Consider the following 20,480-nt stretch of genomic DNA (forward strand, 5'->3'; position numbering starts at 1 on the left):
TTACAATATCCAAATAAGCCTTCAAGGCAACACAACCACATATAGCAAAGCCACATTAGAACATTTAAGTGAGTAGTATACTCACCAATCACGTAAGTGATACTTCATGCACCGCCGTTAAACGAACGTCGTGCACCAACGTTACCTCCTAGAACAAGTAAACAATTACAATGAGACTCGATAACGAGTCATGAATCAATGCCAATCACAACCCAATAGGGTTTCATATACATAAACAAGCACCATAAGCAACCAGAAATTAAGAAATGGCTTAGCTTAGGCCTTAACAAAAAAACAGTTTTCGTCATACTTTTGCGGTAACGACACAAAATGCGTTACGCTTATCAGATGAGGGTATAAGACCCACCATCTCGAAGCTAAAAGACAGGGCTACAACAATGTAGAAGGCCACTCAGTCCAAATCCTAGCACAACTAGGTCAAAAAAACAGATTACCAAACCAGAACCGAAATTGCCGGTTCCCAAATCGTACTATGCTGTAATGAACACAACTCAGTCTATACAGGTCCAAATGCCAAAATTCCAAAGGCATATGTTAGCTAATACATCCAGATACATTTCCTCAGAAGACATCAACAACAAAATCCAAACCAATTCCAGTCAAAACAAACGATTACAAGCGCCGTTTTCACATTCTGAGCAACCCAGATCAGCAATAGTAAAATCGGCATATCTCACTCTACACTAACCCAAATGAACTGAAATTTTGTAGGAACTTCAAACTCATCAATACCTACAACTTTCATGTTTTGAAAAAAGTCCAATTCGGCCTCTAACCCTATGATCTAAAACCGGACAGAATTAGGGGTTTATGAAACCCTAACTTTTCACAATTCAATCAAAACTCAAAATTGATTGCAATTACCCATAATTTGCACCTACTAGAGTCTATATAGACCATTACCAATCATCATAAACAACCACACCATCATAATCCAATTAAACCAGAAAAATCATCAATAAAATAAAAACTTCACCAAATCACTTCAAACCAAGATAAAAACCAGAAATTTCAGCACTTTAATCACTAATAAGCATAACTTAAGCTTCATAAGGTATAGGAGGGTAGTCAATCACCACTTACCAAGTAAACAAGAGAAAGGAAGATGTTGGACACCTTAGCTCTTCAAACAAACTTCACTAGGCTACTTACTAACACCAACTAGGAGGATTTTATGGAGTAAAACAAGTGTAAATGGTTGAGTTGTTGGATTGAAGCAAGAAGAAATCAAGAAGTTGAAGAGGTTTCTTCCTTTCTTAAGCTTGAGAGGGCCGGCTATGGTGAAGAAAGAATGAGGGAATTTTAGTGAATTTTGAAGATATTTAACACTTAGTCAAAAATAGTCAAAAGTATGAATAGTTTTCTTAAGTCCTAACCAATAACATGGGGACATGTGGCACTACAATAAATGCATTCCTATCCTTTCTTTTCTCTCTCACATCAATCATATCTCACACTCTACTTATCTCTTAACACCCGATAAATTTTACACAGTATCCGGAATTTAACCTTATTGGCCGAATTTTTCCGAACTTTTCGCACTAGTGGGTCCCACGTCCGTTATTTATCCTTAATTTTTCAAAAACTTACCAATACTAGAAAAATCATCTAAAAACTATAACTGCTCATAAAATCCACCAAGAAAATATTTCTAAGCCAGAAAATGCAGAAAACATGCAATTAAGGGAACTAAAATCCTAGGAAAATGATTAGGGTTTTTACGGGTTCTCACACTGATTCTCTAAAAAGCAAAACTTTTATGTTTGGAGAGAATTAGATAAACATTACAAAGTGCTTTTGTGATCATCAAAATCAAGAATAACATTCTCCCCCTTTTTGATGATAACAAAACAAAAGTTTGAAATGAAATTTGATGACTTCAAATAGGCTCCCCCTTTGTCACTCAATTGAAGAACAACAACAACAACAACAAAAATTGCTCCCCCTCAATCGTAGAACTCCTTCTCACTTGGCTACTTATTATCCATATTATCCGTATTCATATCTACACCATCCCTCCCCCTTTTTGTCATCACAAAATTCAAAATGTAATATATCCAACCATTCAGAGCAAAATGATCTTACACAGTTATTCACAGCCATTCACAAACAAAATGTAAAGATTCAATCATTCACAAACATTACAAACATATGTCCAGTGTTGGACATTAAGAGCACCAAATGACACCAAGCACCAGAATTCAAAAGAGTTCGAGGTAACTATCTAACATTCAGCAAATAAAAACAGTCAAACAGAATGCAAATGATCCGAATAGGACTAGTGATCCTAGATGATAAGCTAAGAGGATCTAGGCGTCCTTCGAGTAAGCTGATACTGAGAGAGATCCTCCTCCTCAGTGTCTTCATCATCTTCAGCAACTTCATCAACTGGTTTCTTGCCTTTATCAGATGTGGAAGGATCATGTGGTGCCACTGGAGTAGAGGTGAGGTCGATAGGAGCAGGACTCATTGAGCGAACAGGGGCTGACGAACTTGGATCATTGGAGCGTGGCTCCTTGCTAGGAGGGACTTCCTCAACCACAAGAGGGGGAAAAAGAAGACTCTTTTTATCTAGGAAGTCAGCCTGCTGCTGGGATGACATGGTGAGCATGAGACCATGTTCAAGAAGCAGAACATGTTGCTTAAGGTCTCGAAGGAGCTCAACCACCTCAGAATTTGAAGAAGAAGATGCCTTAGTGGCAGTCTTCCTAGGATGAATAGAGGTTGGTGCAACAGAGGATGGAGTGTGAAGTGGATCATGTGCAGCCTTAGATCTAGGTTCATTAGAAGTGGCCCCCTTATACGCCCACAAATTATCCCTAAAGACAAGAATTTTGCGCTCAAAATAAGCCTTAGTGAAGGCAGAGGAAAATGTATCTTTGGGACAAACACCAAGGATAGGTACTTTGTAAAATTCAAAAACCTTTTGAAGGAATTTTCCATAGGACAGTTTTCTACGAGAATCAGTGGTATAGCGAAGTAAAAACTTGCACATGACAAAGCCAAAGTCAATGCGAATTTTTTCTCGAAAACAATAAAACAGATACAGCTCCATTTTATTTGCATCTGTTCTGTGACCGTCAGTAGGCACAAGCAGATTTGAAATGATTGAGAAAGCAATAAGATTCACAGAAGCAAGGTCATTTAATTTTGCATCAGCAGGGGCAGAAAATTTGTTTCGAAAATAGGTTAACATTTTAGCATTATCAAAGTGATTATCAGCAGTAGGATGCTCTTCATAAGAGAAAAAATTGGCAATTTTACTTTTGCATCCACGTTCAATAGTAGTATTTAAGATGGCATTCACAGTTTCAGGATCAAATACTAAGTCTACCCCATTTACCATGGACATAATTTCAGTGTGATCAGTGCCTTTCCTAAGATTGGCAAAGAATTGATACAGCATTTCAGGGTAATAAACATTAGTCATGGAAATGATATGTGACCATTTCTGAAATTCAAAGAGGTTAAGAATTGACTCTAAACCAATCTCGCGGAATTCAGAAAGATTGATGGTTCGTTGAGGAATGAAACCTTTCTGGGTTATCAAGGAATGTTTTTCTTTGGCAGCAGCATCAAAGAATGGAGAGACGGGGGTTGATTGGGAAGGCTGTTGAGATGGAGTTCCTTGTCCGGATTCAGGTTGAACGGAAGGCCGGGAAGTTTGAGTCTTTACTGCTCCCCTTTTGAAGCGTTTGGATGATCTTATGACCCTAGGAGAATCCACATCTTCATCCCTGAGTGTGTGCTTGCGTCCGGCAAGGACTTTTCCTCCTCTTAGATTCACCATTGTCTTAAATGTGTGAGATGTGGGATGTGAATGATGCACACAGTGGTATGGGAGTGAATCACACAAGAATTTTGGGTTAAAGAAGCCTTGAAGATGATTGTGCGGAGCGGTTATGAGAAAGTAGGGTTTTGAGGGAAATTTGGGAACTCTAGAAATGTGATGAGATTTGGTGAAAAAATCAGGAGAATCAACTTGCAATGATTAGGAAAAGATTTTGGTTGAGTCAATTTTGGAATGAGTGCTTCAGAATAGCATGAATTGAGATAGAGTTTTTCGTCTGAGAGGGAAGAGAGGAAGAGGAGTCTGAAGCAAATGAGAGGGGAAGTTACTTTAAAAAGAGTACCGTTGCACTGTCGGACGGCCGAACGAAGTCGTGCGTCCGACAGTTTCGTCCGAACAGGTGCATTCTGGGAAAATAGCTGAAGAACATTATCGGACGTCCGTTCATCTGCTTTAGGACCTTCGAAAGCTTTGAACAGAGAAAAAATTTTTTAAGATGATTTTTCGATTATCCCTAATTTTGATCTTAGATGAATGAATTGATCCAATGGCAAAGCTTTTGTAAAAATATCAGCAATTTGATCTTTAGAGCAAACATAATTCACACAAACTTCACCTTTTTGAACAAGATCACGAATAAAGTGGTGCTTTATATCTATATGTTTTGTCCTAGAATACTGAATTAGATTATTGGTCAAATTGATAGCACTAGTATTATCACAGAATATAGGCATGCAGTCATATAAGAATCCAAAATCATTCAAGGTATGCTTCATCCATAAAAGTTGAGCACAACATGCACTAGCGGCAATATATTCTGCTTTGGTTGTAGACAAAGAGATTGCATTTTGTTTTTTGCTAAACTAAGAAACTAAGCAATTGCCAAGAAAGTGACAAGTTCCACTAGTACTTTTTCTGTCCACACGACAACCACCAAAATCCGCATCCGAATATCCATATAGAGCAAATTCACAAGATCTAGCATACCAAAGACCATAGTCTAGTGTACCTTTCAAATACCTAAAAATCCTTTTAACTGCGTTTAAATGTGATTCTTTTGGATAAGATTGAAATCTAGCACACAACCAAACAACAAACATAATATCAGGTCTACTTGCGGTTAAATAGAGTAGGCTTCCAATCATACCTCTATAGTGCTTTTCATCCACATGTTTACCTTTTTCATCTTTGTCAAGTTTTGTAGAAGTGCACATTGGAGTTCCAACTTGCTTTGAGTCCTCCATGCCAAATCTTTTCAGCAACTCCTTGGTGTATTTTGCTTGATTTATAAAAATTCCCTCTAGGGCTTGATGTATTTGAAGTCCAAGGAAGAAATTTAATTCTCCCATCATACTCATTTCAATTTCACTTTGCATAATGGTGGAAAAATCCTTGCATAGATACTCATTAGTAGCACCAAAAATAATATCATCAACATATATTTGCACAATAAGAAGATCATTTAACACATGCTTAGTAAAAAAAGTGGTGTCCACAATACCTCTTTTGAAACCATTTTCAATCAAGAAACCACTCAATATTTCATACCAAGCTCTTGGAGCCTGTTTTAAACCATATAATGCTTTTTGATAGTTTAAACACATGGCTTGGAAATTTTGTATTTTCAAAACCGGGGGGTTGATCCACATATACTTCTTGATCAATAAACCATTTAAGAAGGCACTTTTAACATCCATTTGAAACAATTTGAAACCTTTGAAACAAGCAAAAGCAAGAAGCATTCTAATTGATTCTAATCTAGCTACGGGAGCAAATGTTTCATCAAAATCAATTCCTTTTTTTTGTGCATATCCTTTAACAACTAATCTGGCTTTATTTCTTACGACTACACCTTTATCATCCAACTTATTTCTAAATATCCACTTCGTGCCAATGATAGGTTGATTTTGAGGTCTATCAACAAGTGTCCAAACTTTATTTCTCTCAAATTGATTAAGTTCCTCTTGCATTGCCAAAATCCAGTTTTCATCCTTTAAAGTATCATTGATATTTTTGGGTTCAAAAAGAGAGACTAGAGCAAAATTATCTATCAATTTCTTAGATGAGGAACGAGTCTTTACCTTCTCGGATGGATCACCAATTATAAGCTCTCTTGGATGATTTTGGCTAAATTTCCAAGCATTGGGAAGGTCTTTGAATGAATCATCATTCTTGTCTTCATCTTCCTTTTCTTGATCATCATGAGCTCCATCCTCCATTTCCTTTGCTGCTGGTTTAAAGTTTCCTTCATCTCCAATTGTTAGCTTTTCCATTCCTTCACGAATACCTACATCATCATCCTCACCCGAACTTTTGGAATTATCATCATTAGTTTCATCAAATGTTATGTGAATAGCTTCTTCTATCACAAGAGTTCTTCTATTAAAGACTCTATATCCTCTTTTGTTCTCACAATACCCCAAAAATATTCCTTCATCAGATTTTTTATCAAACTTACCAAGATGTTCCTTTAAATTTAAAATAAAACATTTACAACCAAAAACTTTGAAATATCCAACCGTAGGTTTCTTATCAAAAATCAGTTCATAAGATGTTTTATTCAAAATAGGTCTCAAGAGGATTCTATTCATCACATAACATGCGGTGTTTATCGCTTTAGCCCAAAGATATTTTGGCAAACTACATTCATTCAATATAGTTCTAGCAGCCTCTTGGAGTGTCCTATTTTTCCTTTCTACAATACCCTTTTGCTGTGGAGTACTTGCAATAGAAAACTCATGTGTTATGCCATTATGATCACAAAATTCTGGAAAACCACAAAACTTGAATTCCGTCCCATTATCACTTCTAATCCTAACAATTTTTAAACCAAGCAGATTTTGCACTTTAGCAAACAATGAAGTAAAATTCTTGAAGGCATCATCTTTATGAGCAAGGAATATCACCCAAGTATATCTAGAATAATTATCAACAATTACAAAACAATATCTCTTACCTCCCAAGCTAGTAATTTGAGTAGGACCAAATAAATCAAGATGCAAGAGTTCCAAAGGTTTAGAAGTTGATACACACTTCTTTGGTTTAAAGGAAATTTTTGTTTGCTTCCCAAATTGACATGCATCACAAATTTTGTCCTTTTCAAAACTGATTTTTGGCAAGCCTCTAACCAACTCCTTTTTCGAAATTTTCTTTAGTAAATCCATGTTAAAATGACAAAGTCTCCTATGCCACAATCAAGGATCTTCATTTGAAACTTTAAGACATTTGAAACTAGACGAATCAAGTTTATCAAGAACAACAATATAAATATCGTTAAACCTCTTACCTTTGAACACAACATTATATTTAGAGTCAAGTACAATGCATTCATGTTTTTTGAATAACACATACAAGTCTTTATCACATAATTTACTAACACTAAGCAAGTTATCAACTAAGTGCACATTATGAACAAAAGTTTCACCATCCTTACCAACATCACCTATTCCAATTGTCTTAGCTTTCACGTTATCACCAAATGTCACCTTTCCACGTGATTTTGATTTTTGCTTTATGAACAACGAAGGATCACCGGTCATATGCCTTGAACAGCCACTGTCAATGAACCATTTTGACTTGTTTGAGCCTTTTCCCTGAAAAGAGAGAGTGTTTGGTACCCTTTAACTTTTGGGTCCTCAATAGTTAGCATTGTGCCTAACTACCCACATGCATTTCCCTCATTTGTTCAGATTTCTTTTAACATAACAATCTCCTTTCAAATGCCCTTTTGACAACAAAAACTACACAAAATGGAAGAGTCTTTAGCATGTAATGGTTTGATAAATCTCAATCCACTCCTTCTATATTTTGTGAAACCATGTGCATTTTTGTTGTGAGCAAATGTTCTTCCATGAGCAGTAAGAAAGGTGGATGACATGTTCTTTTTGAGATAATCTTGCTTTCTAGCTTTTAAAATCTCATCCAAATAGTCCATCCTTTTATTCAAATCATAATGTCTTTTCTTTAGCATTTCACAAACATTTGTCTTTCTATCAAGTTCATTTTGAACATCACAACCGGCTCTTACAAGGCACTCATTGTTAGCCTTTAGTTGTTTATTTTGGTGAAACAGTCTTGCATTTTCTTGAATGAGAAAAACAATTTTCTGTTTTAGCTGCTTGTTTTTATCATAAGATTCCTTCAAGGCATTATGCAATTTTTCAACAAAGGATTCAAGATCATCATCATCTTCATCTTCACTTTCAGATTGAGAGTGAATGGAAGTTACCTCATTATCCCCGATAGCCATGAAGGCCATTTGAGCTGATTCTTCTTCTTCTTCAACTTCGCCTTCAGAGTTACATTCATTCCATGTAATCTAGAAGTTGTTGAACCTTGGCTTTCGATCAGCTTTTCCATCTTTCTTTTTCTTTAGGGAGCATTCGTTTGCATAGTGTCTAGGCTGTCCACATTCGTAGCATTTGTCCAACTGTTTCTTGTTGAATTCTTGTTTTCCTTTGTACCTTACGTTTGAAGGCTGATTCTGGAATTGATTTCTAGGTCCTCCCCTTCTAAACTTTCTTTTATTCAAGATTCTCTTGAAGCTTTTCGTGATGAGAGCAAGATCATTGTCATCACCATCCGAGTCATCATCATCCAACTGAACTGGATCATCTTCACCTTGAGCTGCCTTTAGAGCTATGTTTCTCTTTGCTCTCGTGTCCTCTTCCTCCTGCACTTTAGTTTTCAACTTCAACTCATAGGAGATTAGTGAGTTAATGAGAGATTCAATAGGTACAGAATTCAAATCCTTAGCCTCCTCTATTGCAGTCACTTTACTTTCCCATTCTTTGCCCAATGCATTGAGAATTTTCCTGTTTTTCTCACCCAAGGTGTACTCTTTGCCCAACACCTCGAGATCTTTGATCAAATCATTGAACCTGCAGTACATTTTGTCAATATCCTCAAGAGGTTCTATTCTAAATGATTCATACTTAGTGACAAAGATAGACTTTTCTGTTCTCTTACGTTGTCACTACCCTCGTGAATTTCTCTTAGCTTATCCCACATTTCCTTGGCAGATTTACATCCTTTTACTCTAATTGATTCATTTGAGTCTAAGGCACTATAAAGAATATTCATGGTTTTGGCATTTAATGTGAGATTGGTTCTATCTTGAGCATTCATCTCAGCTCTTGTTTTTGGCCGAAACAAACCTGTATCTGCATCAAGAATGTTAGCATCATGCGGTCCTTCATTTACAATAAACCATAGCTCAATATCAATGGATTGCAAAAAGATAATCATTCTTTCTTTCCAACTAACATAATTGGAACCAGTAAACATGGAAGGCCTAGAGACAGATTGCCCCTCAACAAACATGGCATGATTGGTTGTCATCTTTACTCCAAGCAGATTGAGTTTAATCTCTAGGAGACCAAACTCTGATACCAATTGTAAGGCCCAAAGACAACCGAAGAGGGGGGTGAATTAGGTTAATTAAAAAACCTTAATTGAGTTTATGTACTTTTTCTTTAATAAAAATTTACCTTCTTTTCTAGTAGTGATCAACCAAGTAAATTTAAAGAAGAGAACAATGTTGATCAGAAATAAGAGAGTATATAAGCAATGAGAATTTTATTAAACAAAAAGAATAAGATAGAGTATCAAACCGATTGTCTACCAAGCTTTCCTCAATCTTGAAGACCAATCACAAAGATGAGCACCTTCTCTTTGAAGAACAAAATCAACTCAATGTACAATGGAGGGATCACTTCCTCCTTGCCCCAAGCCTCACTTAGTCAAGCTAGGAAGTTTTACTATCACTCAGATAACCCTCAACAATGCTACACTATTGAAAATTTCAAACACAAGAGAAGTGCTTACAAGAAATTCATACCACTTGGAGAACAAATCTTGCTTGGGAGACTATTTTCTAACTAAAATATCTCTTGAGATCTTGTAAACAAAGTGTGCAAAAGTTCCTCACTGGTTCAGAAACGTTTGTATTTAAAGGGGACCAAAAATTGGCTTCAATAATGCTTCCAACGGTTAGTAGGCAGATGAAGAGTCAGCTAGCCGTTGGGCCCGTCGGACGTCTGAAAGATTAATCATCGTTTGATCCCATCATCCGAAAATCAGCCAAGTTGTCGTTCGGACGTCCTATGGGATATTATCGTCCGACAGCATCAGCGTCCGATCGTCGACAGAGAGTCATCAACACTTTGTGGAATTTTTAGGACGTCCGATGAGATCGATGTGCGTCCGAAGCATGCGTCCGATCCTTTTGGACATCCGATGCTTCCTTACAAGCGTCCGACAGAGTTTCCTTCTTGATGTTCTTCATCCTTTCGGACGTCCAACAGATTCCTTTTGGACGTCCGGTATGAGTATCCTATTTTTGCTTGTTCTTTGGGTTGATTTTCTATCCTTGATTCCTTTGTACCTGATTCTCTAAAAAGCAAAACTTTTATGTTTGGAGAGAATTAGATAAACCCAAAGAATCATGCACGTTTTTTCGATAATCGTATAAAAACTTTCGATGTTCGTCTGAGGAGGACTTTACAAGACTTTTCTTGCGCCGCTCCTGGGTCGTAAAGGGCGCGCAGATGCTGGTATCAAAGTGGACGCTGGATTTCAAAGCTCATCAGGATGCTACGTTCGCCCCTGTGTGGGTGTCCTTGCCGTCACTTCCGTTGCCTTTGTTTAACAAGATGTACATTGCCAAACTGGCGGGATTGCTGGGAAGATTTCTAAAGATTGACTCTGCGACTTTAGCGTTGAAGCGCCCGTCCGTGGCGAGGGTGCTCGTTGAGATGGATGTTTCGGTGTCTCCTCCACACCGTATTTGGATTGGAGAGGATCAGGAGGGTTTCTGGCAGTCGGTGGAGTATGAGAACTGGCCAAAATTTTGTGGGTTTTACACTCGTTTTGGTCATGAGGTTGGGGAGTGTTTTAGGAAAAACCCAGATCTTATTCCTACCAAACCTCTAGGCAAGAAGGTTGACAAGGCAGTGGCGGTTTACAGACCTAAGGTAACCGCTGGTCAGGCTACGTCTGCGCGGGCATGTCCGGATATTCTGATTATGGAACCTGGGGTGGATACCCATGATCTGGAGGTACCTAAGGCTGATATGGGTCAGGCGGCGCATAATCACGCGGAGGAGCATTGTGACCCGGGGTTAGCCAGCTTGGAGGCAGCCGCTGGTGATCAGACAATTTTGGAGGAATTCCGTGGTGGTGCGGAGTTTGGTGGAGACTCGGTAGCTGCGGCTGGGCTTGAGGGTGTAGCCGCTGTGGCTTTGATGGATATGGATGCGCTGGAGGTTGATTCCCCCAAGATTTTAGTTTCGAGGACTGATGATTGCGAAAGGGAAGTAGGCGGGCAGGAGGCCAGGTGTGTGCCATCCTCCAATACTTTTGCTGTATTGCAAGCACTTGCAGACAAGGAGTTCCAGGATTTTGAGCGCACCCCGTCCAGGTCTGAGGCTCATGCTCCAACAACTAGGCCGAAACACAGAAGGCAGTACTCGGACGGGGATATACCAGGTGAAGTGGCACAATGGGCTAACCTTAAGGAGTTTCATAGGGTGTTGCATCAACGATTGTCGCCTGATCAGATGGCAACGGGAGGGATGCTGGACGGGGTGCAGGGTGCTGCGGCGCAGGTGGAGCAGCAAGAAGCCGTGGGGAAAGGTCAGCTTGGGGCTAGGCATAAGGGCGGTCGTCCGGCTAAAACTTCGTCCAACCAGGTTCATATCTTGTCTCAAAATCCTTATTCGTTGCGGTCTCATGTTAAATCCCTTTAAGATTGTGGTCTGGAACATACGTGGGGCTTCTCGTAAAGATTCACTCAGATATCTACATAAGATTTGCAAAGATAATAAAATACGGATTCTAGTTCTTCTAGAACCATTGTCGGATACACCGCAGCTGGAGGTGGTTCGCCGGTTTCTAGGTTTCGACAGAGCGTCGGTAGCATTGAATAATAAGGTATGGGTTTTTTGGTACGATGAGTTGTCATTGTGCTTCAGGGAGATGGCCGAGCAACTCCTTCATATGGGCATTTCTTTTCCGTCTGGTTGCTCGATTCAGCTTTCGGCTGTATATGCACGGTGCTCGAGGGTGGGGCGACGCGACCCATGGGCAGCAATGGAAGAATTGGCGGGCTCCGTGCGGGGGCCTTGGTTACTGGCAGGGGATTTCAATGTCATTACCACTGTGGAGGAACGAGCGGGTGGTTCTCCAGCCAATGCACGGAACATTGAGGAATTTAACGCGGCCATTGGCACCTATGGTTTAGCGGAGGTTCCTTTTGATGGGTCGTTATTTACATGGACGAATGGTAGGATGTGGCAGAGATTGGATAGGGCTTTGATGAATCGGGATTGGGCTGAGGGTTACGATCTCTCCCATGTGTCTCATTTGTCCAGAGGGCGTTCGGATCATGCTCTGCTGGTTATTACTGCCAACAATGGAAGAAAAGGGAAAAGTTCTTTTAAATTTTTAAATGTATGGCAGAGGCATTCAGGTTTTATGGAGGTGGTCCGCCAGGGTTGGGCGATGCCCGTGGAGGGGCTGGGTATGCCGAAGTTCCATAATAAATTGTGGGCGGTAAAAGGCTGTCTGCAAACATGGAATGTACAGGTCTTTGGTAATGTTTTTAACAAAGTGAAGGAGGCTGAGGCTGTTATGAAACAAAGGGAGGAACATTTTGACAAGGAGAGGGATTCAGTTTCCAGAGCAGAACTGCAGGAGGCAAAGGCGGCTTATGCAAGGAGCTTGGCAGTGGAGTGTGAGTACCGGAGACAAAAGTCGGGCATCAAATGGTTGCAGGTTGGGGATGCTAATTCGGCATACTTCCATTCTCGTTGCCGCCAACGCCGAAGTTATAATTTTGTGGCCCGCATTAAAGAGCAATCTGGAGCAAGGCTGGAGGATATACATGATATTAGGCGGTCAGCCGTGGGGTTCTTCTCCTCCTTGTTCGCATCTGAGCAACACGGTTTTCTCCCTCCAGCACTTCCGTTTTCGCTCCCTCAATTAACGTCGGCAGATAATGACAGGTTAGGTGCCTTGCCTGGAATGGAAGAGTTGAAGGGGGTGGTCTTTGCTTTGGATGCAGATAGTGCTCCGGGTCCGGATGGGTTTGGGGCAGGTTTTTACCAGGTGTGCTGGGATATTATTAATTCTGATTTATTGGAGGCGGTACAGGCCTTTTTCCAAGGTATGCGGCTGCCTAGGTGCTTTACTAGCACTTCCATCATTTTATTGCCTAAGGTGGCGGGTGCTGGGCAATGGAAAGATTTCCGGCCAATAAGTCTTTGCAACGTCTGCTCGAAAATTATTTCCAAGCTCGTCTCGGATAGGTTGGCTACGGTTCTCCCTACCTTAATATCCCCGTGGCAGACAGGGTTTGTGCCAGGTCGGGGGATAACGGACAACATTCTTCTTACTCAGGAGTTGGTGGTGGATCTGGATAGGCGGTTGAGGCACCCAAATCTTATGCTAAAATTGGATATGGAAAAGGCGTATGACAGGGTCGAATGGCCTTTTCTTTTGTTTATGCTTCGGAAGTTTGGATTTGCTGAACATGTGGTTGACATTATTTTTCGCTTGGTGTCTAATAATTGGTTTTCTGTCTTGGTGAATGGAGAGCCTTCTGGATTTTTTAAGTCCACGAGGGGGGTTAGGCAGGGTGACCCGGTTTCTCCTGGCCTTTTTGTGTTAATTGCGGAGTTTTTAGGCCGTGGGCTGCACCATCTCCTGGATAGTCAGCCGCACAGGCGGTTTGTTTCAGCAGGGACAGTAGTCCCCTACCTGGCCTTCGCCGATGACATGCTCATTTTCACAAGATGTTCAGAGGAGTGCTTGTCTGCGCTCAAGGGTTTTCTTTCGGACTATCAAGAAGCATCAGGACAGAGAGTAAATGTCACCAAGAGTTCTTTTTTCTTGCCGTCATGGGCTTCTCCGGGCCAGGAGCAGTTGGTACATAGGGGTCTGGGGTTCAACAGGCAGACATTTCCTTTCACCTATTTGGGGGCTCCTATTTATAAAGGCCGGCGTTGTGGTATCTTGTTTGATGGAATTGTTTCCAAAATGAGGAGTCGTCTTGAACATCGGAGCACGAATTTGCTATCTTTTGGGGGTAAGCTTGTATTAGCACGGCATGTCCTTGCTTCGCTGCCCATGTATTTACTTCAGGTGTTGGATCCTCCCAAGGCTGTGCTCACTAGGCTGGGCGTACTTTGTAATTCCTTTCTATGGGACCAGAACGGGGAGAGGCGCATTCATTGGTCCTCCTGGGATAATTTATGCTTTCCTGTTGACGAAGGGGGCCTGGGTTTCCGCTCTTTCAGGGACATGGCGCGAGCTTTCTCCGCTAAATTGTGGTGGCGGTTCAGGCTGGGAACTTCTGTTTGGGCAGAATTCATGCACGCCAAATATGTCAACGGTTGTCATCCAGCGGACGCGGCACCCGTGCGACCTTCGGCGATTTGGAGGCGTCTTCAGGCGATACGTCCCATGGTTGAGCCGAGCATTAGGTGGTGTTTAGGGGATGGTTTGGTGGATTTTTGGAAAGATCGCTGGGTCCTTCATGAGCCTTTGGAGAGTGTGGTGGTTCGGCCTGATCATCCTCACTTCCTTGTCTCCGAATTTATTACGTTGGATGGGTGGGATGAATTGCGTCTTGCCCAGTGGGTCCCGAGTTTTGTCATCCAGGCTATCAAGGACACGCCATTCGACGTATCTCAGAAAGATAGGATGGTTTGGCTACCTTCTCCGACGGGTTGCTTCTCGGTTAAGTCGGCATGGGAGGTGCTCCGACAAAGGAGGCAGTATTCCTTGGTTGACTCACTGCTATGGTTTTCGGTGTTGCCAATGAAAATGTCGTTTCTCGCTTGGAGAGTGATGCGCAATTTCCTACCTTTGGATGTGACTTTACGGTCGAGAGGTTTGTCTTGTCCCTCTAGATGTGGTTGCTGTTATCTGGAGGAGGAAGACCTTTTGCATGTCTTCTTTAAGGGCCCGGTGGCCTCCGAGGTGTGGCGGAGGATGTCTGCCCGTTTTGGTTTTCGATTATCCAATTGCTTGGGCATGGCATCAGTTTTTAAAGCGTGGTATTGGACGGCAGCAATTCCTTCGAAGGACCATATTCGGACGTTTATGCCAGTTGTAGTGTGCTGGTTTCTTTGGTCTGCCAGGAACCAGGAGCGTTTCCGCGGCGTCCATTGGGGGAGTGACAGGGTCATCTGCGAGGTAGACCAGTTCTTGGAGGGGCTTGGGAAGGCTAATTTGTTTCGTCGGTCGCACTTCAACGGCGATGTCGATTGTGACTTACTTCGTTTGGTTACCACGCCGCGGCGGCGGAGGATCCCTCGGGCGGTTATGTGGGAAAAGCCGCCTTTTGGTTTGCTTAAATTGAACTCGGACGCCAGTGTGAAGCATGGCAGGGCCACGGGTGGGGGGCTAGTCCGGGATTATCAGGGAAAAATGATTTTTGCTTTTTACAAAGAATTCGGGGACTACAATGTGTTGGAGGCAGAAGGTCTGGCTTTACTGTTTGGTTTGCAGTTGTGTTCACAACGGGGGCTTCGCCCTTCGTTGGTTGAAGTGGATTCTAAAGCCTTGGTGCAGTTGGTTGTCTCTGGGGTACTTGCTAAGTGGCCCTTATGTAATTGCTTGAGGAAAATTAGGAGCCTTCTAGAGGGTTTTTCAGCCACTATCGCGCATGTGTTCCGTGAGGCCAACTCGGCGGCAGACAGGCTAGCGGAGATGGGAGCAATAGGAGTCACGGAATATGACCAGTTCCAGGAATTGCCGGCAATCGTCCGGGCCTCGGTTGTGCTAGACTCACGGAGTGTGCCTGGGGTTCGTTGGATTAGCGAAGGGGTTTAGGTTATGTATGCCTAGTCTTTACATTGGGGAGGCGTCTCCCTTCTTTGTTTAAGTTGTCGTTTTCAATAATATTTAGGGGCTGGCATCCCCTCCCCGTGTACGGGGTTTTGCCAAAAAAAAAAAAAAAAAAGATAAACATTTCAAAGTGCTTTTGTGATCATCAAAATCAAGAATAATATTTATTAAACCCTAACTTGCATATATCATCCAAAAATCATCACATCCACTTGCATATCTTGTAATAAAGCCAAAACATGAACTAGATGACATCTTAAACCAAAATTTAAAAGACCAAAAACCATAATCAGATCTTGTACCTCAAAGACAAGCTTGGAAGAGTGATACTCCACCTTCTTTGGAAATTTTTTGTTTGCCCTAGCTTCTTAAGCCCACAACTAGCACTTTAATCGGTTTGGAAGTTTGATTTCTCACTTGGATAGCTAAGATCAAGAAGAAGAAAGTTGTTCTTGTTCTCTATTTTCTCTCTCTCTTTGGTCGGCCAAGCTGTTGAAATAATGAAGAGGAAAGGTGCAAAAATTGGGATAAGAAGGATGGTTACTCTCTTGGTCAAGAAACTCTTAGGTGGCGACACCTTTCATTTTTCTCTTTCTTTTCCTTGTTATTTTGAGCCCTAAATTTCGGTCAAACTAGCTGGCAAATGAGAAGATATTTTGCTCAAGTATTCATGAGCTTGTATGGAAAAAAAAATGGTGGCCAAGTGGTGCGTTCAATCGGTAGTGCGCGGGACCCGCCGGTTCGCGCCGTTTTTCTTAAAAACACACGTACTAGAGTTTTTACTTCCTATTCACTAACCTTATCTCATTGCTCCTAATCATATTTTATTTCTCACTTAAAAGTCACTTTTAATCACCAAATTTGATCCTTGCTCCGTTTCGAAAATTCATCCGGCGAAAATCGCAAAAACCCTAATTTGCTCCAATCTTGAAACCGAAGAGTGAAACCCTACTTTCTAGGTTTATTTACTCTTATTGTGGAATGACTGGGTGGTAGGGCTTTAATAAATGAATAATTTCCAAATAAAAGGAAATTTTTAAGAAAAACGTGAGAGATTTTACAATTCCAGTGATTAAAATTAGGGTTTCAATTAAAATGTGAGAGATTTAAAAAAACGGGTTAGTCACAAGTAAACTAGGGTTTTTGATTAAAATATTAGGGTTTCTAATCTTTTTAAAACAAAATAAGGTTTTAAATAAAACCCAAAGAAATACACTTTAGTATTTTCTTTACAAACAACCTCCTAATATTCGGGGTGTTGTGACGCCCCGAAAAGTATGAGTGTGAGAACCCGTAAAAACCCTAATCCTTTCCGAGGGTTTTACTTCCTTTAATAGCATGTTTTCTGCGTTTTCTGGCTTAGGAAATTTTCATGAGAAATTTTTATGAGTAATTATAGGTTTTAGATGATTTTTTTAGCCTTGGAGAGTTTTTGGAAAATTAAGAGTGTATAATGGACGTGGGACCCACTAGTGCGAAAAGTTCGGAAAAATTCGGCCAATAAGGTTAAGTTTCGGATACTGTGTAAAATTTATCGGGTGTTAAGAGATAAGTAGAGAGTGAGATTTGATTGATGTGAGAGGAAAAAGAAGTGATAAGATTGCATTAATGAGGTGACAAGTGTCACCCTCTTATTGGTTTTACTTTAAGATTTACTATTCCAATTTTTGACTTTTTTTGACCAAAGGTTAAATATCTTAAAAATTGCCCAAAAATCACCATTTCTTACCTTTGGATGGCCGGCCCTCTCTAGCAAGAAGAAAGACAAAACTCTTCGGCATCTTGGCAAATTTCCTAGCTCAAATCATCCAAACTACTTGCCTAAATTAGTTTTTACTCCATAAAATTCCTTCCTTGGGTGCTAGTAGGTAGTTTAGTGAAGTTTGTTTGAAGAGTTAAGGTGTCCAACATCTCTATCTCTCTTGGTTGCTAGGTGAGTGGTGTGCGAATTCCCTCTTGCACTTAATGAAGCTTAAGTTATGCTTATTAGTGATTAAAGTGCTGAAATTTCTGGTTTTCATCTTGGTTTGAAGTGATTTGGTGAAGTTTTTATTTTATTGATGATTTTTCTGGTTTAATTGGATTATGATGGTGTGGTTATTTATGATGATTGGCAATGGCCTATAATGACACTAGTAGGTGTGAATTGTTGATATTTGCAATCAATTTTGGGTTTGGAATGAATTGTGAAAAGTTAGGGTTCATAAACCCCTAATTCTGTCCGGTTTTAGATCATAGGGTTAGAGGCCGAATTGGACTTTGCTCAAAACATGAAAGTTGTAGGTATTGATGAGTTTGAAGTACCTTCAAAATTTGAGGTCATTTGGGTTAGTGTAGAGTGAGATATGCCGATTTTACTATTGCTGATATGGGTTGCTCAGAATGTGAAAACTGCGCTTGTAATCGTTTTTTTTGACTGGAATTGGTTTGGATTTTGTTGTTGGTGTCTTCTGAGGAAATGTAGCTGGATGTCTTAGCTAACATATGCCTTTGGAATTTCGGCATTTGGACCTGTATAGACTGAGTTGTGTTCATTACAGCATTGTGTGATTTGTGAACCTATTTAAGTGGTTCTGGTTTGGAATTTTTGGCATATTTGACCTAGTTGTGCTAGGAACTGGACTGAGTGACCTTCTACATTAATGTAGCCCTGGTTCTTAGCTTCGAAACGGTGGGTCTTACACCCTCATCCGACAATCGTGGTGCCTTTGGTACCATTACCGCAAAATGACGTCAAAACCTGTTTTTCTGGTTTTGAACTTAACTTTCATTTCCAGACTTTTCCCTAGCTTGACTTGTCTTTGTACTACTTGGAGCTTGCTGAATGACTATTGAATGAACTTGTTGTTGTGTGTGTACCTTTGGGACTGGCTGAGGAAATAACGAGGCCATGATGGCTGGGAAAGTAAGCAAATTCAGGGGAAGTGCTGTCCGAACTTTTAAAGGACTTGTTTGCATTGAGTTTGTGATCTAAGACTTGGATTTGAGCAAGGCAATGATACATGATGGATGGTTTTTGAGCCGTGGAGGTGAGTGACCCCAAACTACTGTTAAAGCTTCTTATGAACCGTTTCTTGCACTATTTACTTGATTGCATATCATGAGTGCTTGCATGTGGCCCATGACATGTTTTGGCTTAAATGAGTGCTTGGAATTCATGTGTTGAACACCAACGTCTCCACCTCTGTGTACTGTTCATCTGGAGCAAATGGCTCCCCACTGACTGTTTACTGTTTAATGTTTGTTTGGAGCGTTGGGTGTTTAAGTACAACGATTTCGCTGGCTCACGAGAGCAATAAATGTACATTTGATCTTGAAATCATGACATCACTGAAATGAACGACTGTGAAACTGAATTGATTACTGATTTTAATGGTTACTCGCTGAGCTTCTAGCTCACCCCAAAAATGTTTTATTTCCCCCCCCACAGGGCTCAAGGCGAAGAAAAGCTTGGAGTGCTTATTCACGTGACTGGATGGCTTATATCGTGTATAGTTTAAGTTTGGATCTATTTTATGTACGAGTTGGTCTTGTATAAATATTTGAAATTGATATGGATGTAAGTATACGTTCCACGATTGGAATCAGTTTCCGCTGCATTTGTAATATGTAACCATTGGAGAATTTGAGGTAATTTTGAGATTTATATTGTAATTGGGTTGAGAACTGTAGTGAGCGACTGAGTCCCGGCGAGAGCTGGGCAGGCGGCCCGCCGAACCCTCTGGTTCGTCCTAGGGAGAGGTGGGGTGTGAGAACCCGTATTTCCCTAATATTGTCCTAGGGTTTTTCCCTTAATTGCATGTTTTCTGGCTTAGAAAATGTCTTGGTGGATTTTATGGGTAATTATAGTTTTTAATATGATTTTCCTAGCATTGGGTAGTTTTTGAAAAATTAAGAATATATATTGGACGTGGGACCCACTAGTGCGATAAGTTCGGAAAATTCGGCCAATAAGGTTAAGTTTCGGATACTGTGAAAAATTTATCGGGTGTTAAGAGATAAGTAGGGTGTGTGAAGTGATTGATGTGAGAGAGAAAAGAATGATAAGAATGCATTAATGGAGGTGACAAGTGTCACCTTCTCATTGGATGGACTTTAAGAAACACTATTCACTTTCTTGACTTTTTTGACCAAAGGATTAAATATCAAAAAAATGCACAAAAACCACCATTTTTCTTCTCTTGTTGGCCGGCCATCTTGAGCAAAGAAGGAAGGAGAAACTCTTCAAGTTCTAGCTTCTACTTGGTGCAAATCAACCAAAAACATTTGCTTCCATCCATTTCACTCCATAAAATCCTACCTTCTAGTGCTAGTAAGGGTTGTAGTGAAGTTGTTTTGAAGAGCAAAGGTGTCCACAACCTCTCTTTCCCTTGTTTCTTGGTAAGTGATGCTACAACCTCTCCCCTATACCTAATGATGCTTATAATATGCTTAGAGGTGCCTTGGGTGATGAAATATATGATTTATTTCTTGATTTGAAGAGTTTTGGTGAAGTTTTTATTTTATTGGGAATTTTTCTGGTTTAATATGAAATGATTGTTGTAGCTATCTTGGATGATTGGAAATGGACTATAATGGTTCTAGTGGGTGTGAATTGTGGATAAATGCAATTAATTTTGGATTTGAATGGAAAATTGGAAAGTTAGGGTTCATAAAATCCCAATTCTGTCCGGTTTTAGATCACTGGGTTAGAGGCCGAATTGGACTTTGCTCAAAACATAAAAGTTGTAGATATTGATGTGTTTGAGGTTTCTGTAAAATTTCAGGTCATTTGGATGAGTGTAGAGTGAGTTATACCGTTTTTACTGTAGCTGTT

At 40.6% G+C, this 20,480-nt stretch overlaps 1 protein-coding gene across 1 annotated transcript; it reads left to right on the forward strand.

Moving 5' to 3' along the window:
• The first annotated feature begins 10,359 nt into the window (after nt 1-10,359).
• LOC113720290 (uncharacterized) lies at nt 10,360-15,649 on the forward strand. Its single transcript, XM_027245207.2, has 2 exons — nt 10,360-11,446; nt 11,652-15,649. The coding sequence occupies exons 1-2, from the start codon at nt 10,360-10,362 to the stop codon at nt 15,647-15,649; spliced, it is 5,085 nt and encodes a 1,694-aa protein (XP_027101008.2).
• The last annotated feature ends 4,831 nt before the right edge of the window (nt 15,650-20,480 follow it).

The sequence above is a fragment of the Coffea arabica genome, chromosome 4c (genome assembly GCF_036785885.1).
Source record: "Coffea arabica cultivar ET-39 chromosome 4c, Coffea Arabica ET-39 HiFi, whole genome shotgun sequence".
In the NCBI taxonomy this organism is placed as follows: domain Eukaryota; kingdom Viridiplantae; phylum Streptophyta; class Magnoliopsida; order Gentianales; family Rubiaceae; genus Coffea; species Coffea arabica.